The sequence below is a fragment of the Carcharhinus amblyrhynchos genome, chromosome 3 (assembly GCF_965287045.1).
Source record: "Carcharhinus amblyrhynchos chromosome 3, sCarAmb.v2.hapA, whole genome shotgun sequence".
Classification (NCBI taxonomy): Eukaryota; Metazoa; Chordata; class Chondrichthyes; order Carcharhiniformes; family Carcharhinidae; genus Carcharhinus; species Carcharhinus amblyrhynchos.
Window position 1 is genome coordinate 82,222,495 of NC_137326.1, and position 9,664 is coordinate 82,232,158.

The window sequence follows — 9,664 nt, forward strand, 5'->3', positions numbered from 1 at the left end:
AGAGAAGTATTAAGGGAGAGCTGCACTGTTTAAGGTGCTATCTTTCATATGACATTGAATGGAGGCCCTGTTGTTTATCATCTGACATTAAATGGAAACTGAGATCCTATCTGTTTCCTCAGGTAAATGTAAAATAACCCATGGCACTATTTAAAGAAAAGCAAGTAGATTTTCCTCATGTCCTCATCAATATTTATCTCTCAATCAACATCAGCAAAACAGGTTAACTGGGGAATTGTTGTTTGTACTGTTTTGCAGCACACAAGATATAATGCCTTGTGTCCTGAAGACGTGAACAGTTGTCTCTCTGAGTACAACTTGCTTATTTCTTTAAGTTGTACATATTATCATTTTAAAGGCTCACTCCTAAAGAGTAACACATGGCAGGTTTGTAGTTGACCTACATCCTTGCCTCTTTTTCTCCTCCCTCCTGTGCTGTCATTACATTTAGCTGCTCAGGGGTAGTATCACTGTAATGGTTACCCACTCCATTTCATTACAGGAACTACAGCATCTACTTCTTCTACTTTATCTGCCCTGTATATTCACACTTACTTCTTCACAAGCTGAAAGTCTGGTCTGTTGGATTTCAAATGACACATCCATCTAGTATTTTAAGGGGATTTTTAAAATGTCAGTAATCCATATATAATGAGGCAGCAAGCATGATGTACTGGAGGGAATAGAAAATTGGCGGAGCAGATTATGAGTTTATATTTGGAGCTCAGGCAGCAATCTATTGTCCATTTACTACACAGCAAATAGCCCCAGTTTTGTCTCAGTTAGTTGAAGCATTATTTCTTCATTTTGAGTTCTCTCCCCAAAGTCAGATCCTTGGTGATTATTCACTAATGCATGGCAAATTGCCATGATTTTTTACAACACGTAGGATGAGAAGGCAGACCCTGTGTCTATCTCACCTGGAGCAGGAATTAAACCCCATGCTGGGGGCATTAATCTGATCCATACATCAGCTGTCTAGCCAACTGAACTAACCAAGCCCCTTTGCATTACATGTACTTGTTAAATGGTCCTGGTTTGAGTCCCTACCTATGCTGAGTTAGTTAATCCCATCTAGAAATTAGTTGTGGTGCTACAATGGCCTCAACACCACTGAATTAGGCAATGAAAGAGCCAAGGTTTCATTCCTGATTCCTATCCAGTGAATCCTGATTGCTCAAAAAAAGATGTCTAATAGAAACAGGATTGGGTTCAAAGCCATTTTATTTCTAGGCAAATAAAAGGCAGCCATTGTTGTCTAGCCTCGCACATGAAGAAGTTCTGCCACTTGTAGGATGGAACCCCAATGAAAGCCAGCATCCCCAGAAGAACAGAGAAAACTGGCACAATTTCTGCCTGTACTATGTGAAATGACCATTGTTTTTTGTTAACATTCTCCCACCTCTGGAGATATTGATTCCTTGATCCGGTGTTGTTTCATAGCCATTGTTACCCTTGACCTAGAGATCAATATGCACAGGGCAACCCATCATGGTGGGGCTTTGAGGCAAAACTCAATGTTACATTCAGATGACATACATGTGTGCATGTCCATTACCAACAAAGGAATTTCCAACAGAATCAGGATCAGGAACCCTGACTAATATCATTGTCTTCTTCTTTGACTAACCCAACTGACAGATGATACATGTTGTCTGTTTTGGTCAACCAGTTCAGCACAGAGCTGAAATCAAAGCATGGGTTTTTCTGATTTGTGTGGCTGAGCTAAATCACTGGGTTAACTTGCTGAATTACCTAGGGGCATTTATTCTTTCCATTTTTAGCCAGCTGTATTACCCATTCATAACTGGATTAATACTAGATACGTCAAGACTTTAATGTTTCTATATTAATCTATGTTTCCATTGCTTCATACTCTTTTATAGACCCAGTTCAGCTTTTGTCAAGTAGTCGTTATCTGTGTACCAAACTGAAAAATGAGTAGCATTGTTAATTCAAAACATTAGAGAATGATGTGCGGACCAGGCTTATCAGGGATAAAAAAGGACAGATTATCTGTGTTTAACTGATATTAAAGATTATCTGCAACGGCACTATCTATGGTTCCTGCATAGGTCTGAGTGCATCAATTGGCACTGATCCAAGCAGCTTGGCACTATCTCTTAATGCATAGATTCAACACCCTTCATAATGCAGTCTTTAGAACATGTACAGAGAGCAAATTACAGTTAGGGATGGGCTTTTATTAAATACAGTACTCCTATTCATAAGGGGCCATTTTAAAGAAGCGTATGTATTAGACTTTAGCATACATCAAAGGGTCAGTGAGACACTGCCGAAATTACACTAGCTGATCAAGTGATGTGCTTCATTTACAGAGCAGCTCTTTAACCTCATTTTAGAATTGGTATTGGATTCAAGAAAATCAGTTTTTTAGAACAATAGGTCTAACAGAACTTAATTTCTGCACTGCATCTTGGAAATGCAAATGGCCACTGGGGATTCAGTGGGAAGTTGCATTGTATTAGGTCTACTGTATGAGCCACCCTTTCTGGAGTTCAGGCCCTAGACTCCTCTGCCTCATTGTCTCCCTCTCTTCCTTTAAGAACGTCCCTTGAAGCTTGCTGCTTGGACTGATTTTTTTGATCCCCTGCCCTCTTCTGCTTTAGCTTGGTGTTCATTTGTCACCACTCCTCTAAGAAGCAGCCTAGTTTATCCATGCTACATGAATACAAGTTATCAAAAATGTAACTATTATCTATATAATACCAGGCAAAATGCAGACACAGTGGATTCACTGGCACCTCCTGTGCTATTCATTTTGTGAATGTAGCTGAGAGAGAAAGCTCCAAATACTATTGTGAGCAAAGACATTATCTAAGTACTCCAGCATTCAGACCAGACTTCCCGAAATTGATTCCCCACTGTATGCTGATTTCGATGATCTCTGCAGTAAGGATACTACAACTGACTTTCAATGTCCATTTGGAAGCAAATGGCAAAGAAAAGCAAAGGTTCACAGTCCAGATTCCAGTCCAGTGATTGCTGTGGTGCATCTACATATAATGAGATCAAAATCAGGTTCAACTATTTCATCTCCATAATCTTACTGTATGCTAACATGACTGGACCAATATGTGAAGAATAACCTCACTTGGGCAAAGGATTGGTGTGCTGCCACAGTTCATAGATCCACAAGAGCCAACACCTTCAGGGAGTGGGCAGAAACTCACAAAATGAAAGGAACAGGTCAAAAGAACCTTGCCTACAAAGTCACAGCACGACCCCACTCACAGATTTCAGTGCATTTGGGTAGTGCCCCAGTATATGTAACTAGATTAAAGTTGGCTGCCAACAATGGCTGCCTTTCCTCTCCATGCGGTGTGGCTGCAACGGAAGTCAAATGTGTGAACAATTGTAAATCATTGAATACTCAAGTACACAATGGTGCTTATGTCCATTTGATTGGCCTTTATAGGTTTGAATTCTATTCCGCTTGTTAACAGTCTAACAGCATCCATGTGTTTTACAACAAAGTTATGATTTCTAAGATGATTGGGAGGAGTGTAAAAGGAAGTATCCTTAGTCTGCATCAAGTAAATATTTTACATTGTTCTTTTAATTCATTTATGAGATGTTGCCCTTTGAGAAGGTGGTGGTGAGCCATCTTCTTGAATTGCTGCAATTGTTGAGGTGTGCATACACCCACAGTGCTGTTAGGGAGAGAGTTTCAGGATTTTGACACAGTGACAGTGAAGGAATTGTAATATATCTCCAAGTCAGGGTGGTGAGTAGCTTGGAGAGGAACTTGCAGGTGGTGGTGTTCTCAAGTATCTGCTGCCCTTGTCTTTCTAAATGGTAGAGGTCATGGATTTGGAAGGTACTGTCGCTGGTGAATTGCTGTAGTGCATCCTGTGGATGGCGCACACAGCTGCCAATGTTCATCAGTGGTGGAGGGTGAAGGGATGACAGTCAAGAAGGCTGCTTTGTCCTTTATGTTGTCGAGCTTCTTTAGTCTTGTTGGAACTGCACTCACCCAAGCAAGTGGAAGGTATTCCATCACAATCCTGACTTGTGCCTTGAAGATAGTGGACAGGCTTGGGAGGATCAGGAAGTGAGTTACTTTCAGCAGAATTCACAGCTTCTAAACTGCTCTTCTGGCCACAGTATTTATACGGCTGGTCCAGTTCAGTTTCTGGTCAATGACAACCCCTAGGCTGTTAATAGTGACGGACTCAGTGATGGTAATACTAATGAGAATCAAGGGGTGATGGTTAGATTTTCTCTTGTTGGAGATGGTCATTGCCTGATCATTGTGTGGCACAAGTGTTATTGCCAGTTATCATCCCAAACCGGATTATTGTCCAGGTAATGCTGCAGGTAGACATGGACTACTTCAATATCTAAGCTGCCATGAATGGTGCTGAACATTGTGCAATCATCCGCACACATCCCTATTATCTAACCTTATGATGAAGGTAAGGTCATTGATGAAACAGTTGAAGATTGTTGGGCCTAGGACACTAACTGGAGGAGATCCTGTAGCCCAGGACTGAGGAGGTTAACCTGCAACCACAACCATCTCTCTTTATGCTAGACATGATTCCCATTGACTTCATGTTTACCAGGGCTCCTGATTCCACACTTAGTCAAATGCTGCTTTGATGTTAAGAAGGGTCACTCTCACCTCACCTCTTGAATTTACCTCTTTTGTTTATGTTTGGATCAAGGCTGCAATAAGGTCAAGAGCTGAGTGACCCTAAGTGGCGACAGATAAAAGTGTGGCTCCTTCAATTTTCTAACATAGAGGACAAAGAGCTACGGTAATGAGTCAACTGGACAGAAGCACAGAGCTGAAGTTCTTACTAAGCATTTTTTAAAAATATTGCTCTTCATTCCACTCATTCATTTCTCATTTGCATCCACATTGATTTATTCTTTCCTGACAGAGAGAAATCTATAGAAAAGTGAGAGCATAGAGGGGTTACATAGCAAGCATCATTTCTGTGGAATCTGGGGCAAATATTTCAGAAAAAAGTCTGACAACACCAGGTTTAAGTCCAACTGATTTATTTGATAGTAAACTCACAAGCTTTCGAGGTTAAGCTCTTCTTCAGGTGAATGGAGAGTTCTGGCCTCGATGTGGCCTGGTGTTGTCAGACTTTTTATTGTGTTTATCCCAGTCCAACGCCGGCATATCCGCATCATGACAAATATTTCATGCAAAGAGTAATGACAACCACCAATTTCCAATCATTTCACTCTTCTCTTCATGTTCATTAGCTCCTACCCTCTGTCATAGCGGAAAATCAGCTCGTATGATCTTATCAGTAAAGATTCACAAGTTTGAATGTACAGTAACATGTCAATATTTCATCACTAGTTATTTGCCAGGAACAGGAACCATTCACATAGAATCATAGAATGCCTACAGTTCAGAGAAAGGCCAATTGGCCCATTAAGCCTGCACTGACAACAATGCCACCTAGGCCCTATCCCCATAACCTCACATATTTACCTTGCTAATCCCCCTGATACTAAGGAGCAATTTAGGACAGCCAACCAACCTAACCAGCACATCTGTGAATCTACATATCTTCTCTGTTATCCACATGAAGTATTGCATTTAAAATTTAGGCTGCTGCTCCTGTGTGATACTGGCAGAGTTCTGCACCATCAGAGGTGCCTTCTTTCAGATGAGATATTAACCTGTTGCTCAATTGGCTCTCTGAAATGGATGGAAAAGATCTCATGCACTGTTTCAAAGAAATGCAGGAGAATTATCCTCCCGCTATCCTGGTCAATTCTGATCCTTCCACCAGCATCACAAAAAAACAGATTATCTGGTAATTATCTGGGCAGCACGGTGGCATAATGGTTAGCACTGCTTCCTCACAGCACCAGGGACTTGGATTTGATTGCAGCCATGGGTGACTGTGTGGAGTTTGCAAGTTCTCTTTATACCTGCATGGGTTTCCTCTGGGTTTCTTCCCACAGTCCGAAGATATGCAATTAGGTGGATTGGCCATGATAAATTACCCCTTAATGTCCAAATATGTGCAGGTTGGGTGGATTAGCCATGATAAATGTGCAGGGTTATGGGAATAGGATAGGTGGGTTTGGGTGAGATGGTCTTTCTGAGAGTCAGTGTAGAAAGGCCTCCTTCTGCACTGCAGGAATTCTATGGGGTATTGGATTGCTGTTTGTGGGACCTTGCGCAATAGACTGGCCTCCATATTTCCTACATTACAACAGTGACTACATTTCAAAAATATTTGGTTGTAAAGTGCTTTGGGATGCCCTAAGATTGTGAAAGCCATTACATAAATGTAAGACTTACTTTCTATAGCTGGCTAATGTATAAGATTGATCGATCCATTCATTCCATAAATTTGCTGGCCTAATATTAACATGTGGGTGATAGCTGAGTGTCTCAGTGGCTTAGTTGGGAAAATGCACCCTTTGTACTGATACAGGCTATTACAATGCCAGGTTTGATTACTGATCTGTACTGAATTATCTTGTCTCAGCCAGCAGAGCATTGAACTGCTACAAGTGGCATCAGTCTCTTTAGGATGCGGAGGGAAAAAAAGCCACATTTTCTACACTTTCCTGCTGAACTGTGAACATCAGCTGAAGGCAAATGGGATTTGATTGTAATCCTTCTATACTCTCCTTGCCTGCTGATGTTCGCTATCTCGACTCACTACTTGGAAGGGGCCCAGGAAGATTGTTGGCCATCTATGGAGACAAAGCTACATGAGTCTGTGTCTTCAGAAGAGAAGGTTTAACCACTTGTGCTAAAAAAAAGAGAAAATTACAGCTTCATGATTAGAAAATTAGCCATCGATCAGTTGTTATACTTTGTAGTAATAGACTCAAAATGGTGCGTTTTTTATAAAACATTTTAGGCAGTAAATTAGACAGAATTGCTGAATGTCAAGATGGGCCAGGGTAAGCTGAAAGTACTCAGGCACTTATCTTTTAAGAGTGCAGGGCACGTACATTGTTCAACCTATCAAAAGCACTGGCCTTCCTTTCTCTGGATACTTAAAGCTTTGGACTGTTCATTGTTGTTGTGAAATGACACATCTCCAATACAGCAGTAGATACTGAAAAGGCTGACTCAGTTAAATATAAGCAGGCTCCTGAATACCACTCCCGATGAAGGCTACCAGCGGGACTGTGCAGCTTACTTTTTCTCATCGCTGACCTCGATTCATCACCTCAAGATTGACATCAGCTTTTGTGGGTACAGCAGCTGCCAATACTGTTTGTGCATAAATGATAAACATTAAATCCGAATCTGCAGTTAACAAGAAGTTGCACTTGACCCCTTGTTGCTTGTAGGAACAAGAAGAGGCTCTTCAGCCCCGCAAGCCTGTTTCACCATTCGATTACATCATGACTGATCTGCTCAATGCTAAATGTTAGCTGATCTCAACTTGGGCACTACAATTGGCTTTAATATCCTTGGCATTGTACTTGGAGCAGGAGGAAGACTGAAATCAGCTCAGCTTCCCAATTATGCTGTCTGGACACCTATGCTGTCCAGTGACCCCTACTGGAATATGTGGAAAAAGGACAGATTCAATGTTGGGCTTTATTGTGACGCCCACCCCTCTACTCACCCACTGGGTCATCATGTGAGCAACAACCCTTGGGTAATACAGCATAGAACTAGCTTCTGCACAGTAACATCCCAGTAAAGATCTCCATCTGAGCTGGGGGTAGAAAAAGCTTTGTAAGGAAAAACTTGAACCTCACAAGTGCTCCAAAAAGAGTGTGTGGGGGGCGGGAGTGAAATATTGTGGGCTTCTATAGCTTTAAGAAGATAGTGCCCTAACGTGCACTGGTCGCTAAATCAGTCGTTCAAACTACATCGCTACACAAGAAACCAGCTTATAAAACTGGGTGAAAAGTTAAACGTTTTCCAAATCTGTAAGAAAAATGTTCTAAATCATATTTTTCAGTTTTTAAAAAAAACGTTGTTACTTAAAGAGAGGGGGAGTAAAACTGAGCCCAACATATTAAAACTCCCTAATAATGTCGTCTGCATGCAGAAAATCTGATTGAAATCAGCAGTGGCAGAACCTGAGGCGAGAAAGACTGCCACCTTGTGCCTGCAAGTGAGTTATTCAATCTTCATAGTGGACAGGAGAGATGGGAACACACACACATAGGATGATTGATCAGGACGCTGAACCAAGTATGTGTATGTGTGTGTTCTGCCAGGTACAAAGTCTATACTGTATGAATTAAGGACACTGGTCTTGCAAAGCATTTCGGACCTAACAAGCAACTTTCGCCGGGCGCATTAATAAATAATTACCAACTTCGCTGCATGCATGTAAAAAAGGACATCACACAACTGACCTACATCTAATAATGGAAATCTGAATTCACTGTCGCCGCCGAGCACAGACCCCAGCCCTTAACAAATGATGCTATTGGATAGTGAACATTACCAGAGAAAGATGTGGGCAAATGTATTTGATTAAAGGTGCACTCAAGGGGAAGGACCCAAACGCGGATTCTTCACCCTGTCCTCAAGGCTATTTCTTGCCAACATCTGCTAAACTTTCTGCTCCATCAGCAAATTATTAACAATACAGGCGAGCCCAATAGTCGAGTTTGCATTTGTATTAATAAAGCAGCCGTGAGATCGGGAGAATTCCTTTCATGATGTCCAAAAGCAACTCGGATCTAATAACATTTTAATTCAAAGCCCCTTGCTTCTAATACGATAAACATGCAGAAAATATTCCAGCGATTAATGTTTTGTGCCTCAACTCATCACAAGACATTTCAAATCCCACACCATTAACTTTTCTCTCTTTCTCGCTCTCTGTTTCAATGTAACGATTGTCCAAAGTGAAACTTACCCTCGTTGGCTGGGTAAGTCCTGGCCGCATCGCTGCTGAGGATGAAGTGGAGTGTGTGCAGCAGGGGATAAATCCATCGGTGGAGAGCCATTTTAGGCCGCTAGAGTCTGCATCCCTCCTTTAAAGTTACCGAGCAGGAATAGAAAGAGAGAGAAGGGGAGAGAAAGAGAGAGAGATGGGAACCCGAGAGGCTGCGGAAGGAAGCACTAACAACGTCTCTCTCCTCTTGTCAATCAGATAGCAAACAGCGCTGCCTCACTCAGCCACCACCTTAAAGAGGCAGCATCCTCCTTCCCTCCCTCCCTCTCCCCCCGCCCTGGCAACGCTTTAAGATCCACGTTAGCATTACACTGGTGTTCACATTGTGTAAACGTGCATTGAAGGAGAGAGAGAGAGAATAGGACATATCGATACGGTGAGAAGTGGGAGTGCTGAGCACAAGCATGGGCAGACCTGTTGGGCGAATGGTTTGTGTAATTTCGATGTAATTCTGTGTACTTGCCTTGTTAGCTCAATGGCAGCGATTGATATAATACATCTAACTCCTCATTTCCAATCATATATTTTGCTTCCATATCTGTGCCTAAACTCTTGTGGGTGTAACAATCAAGCATATATCATTATACAAACTTTTACAATAACTTTAACCAAAAAAAGCCTCTTAAGTATATTTTAATCTAAACACCGTCCTTTTTGTGAGATAATTTTGTTTAAGAAGTGGCTTTGTAATTTTTTTATTCTACAAGACAATGTCACACGGGACTAACTGTTTATTAAAGAATCAGGTTCTCTGGTTTCCAAATCTGTAAGAAAAATGT

At 41.5% G+C, this 9,664-nt stretch overlaps 1 protein-coding gene across 1 annotated transcript in view; it reads right to left on the reverse strand.

Moving 5' to 3' along the window:
- LOC145340894 (ephrin type-A receptor 3-like) overlaps positions 1-8,965 on the reverse strand; it is a 343,738-nt gene extending 334,773 nt beyond the window's left edge. Inside the window, exon 1 of the mRNA XM_080185441.1 lies at positions 8,847-8,965. Within this exon, the coding sequence (XP_080041567.1) occupies positions 8,847-8,937 (91 nt within the window). The 5' untranslated portion in view covers positions 8,938-8,965. The remainder of the gene's footprint in view (positions 1-8,846) is intronic.
- Between the last annotated feature and the right edge of the window lie 699 nt (positions 8,966-9,664).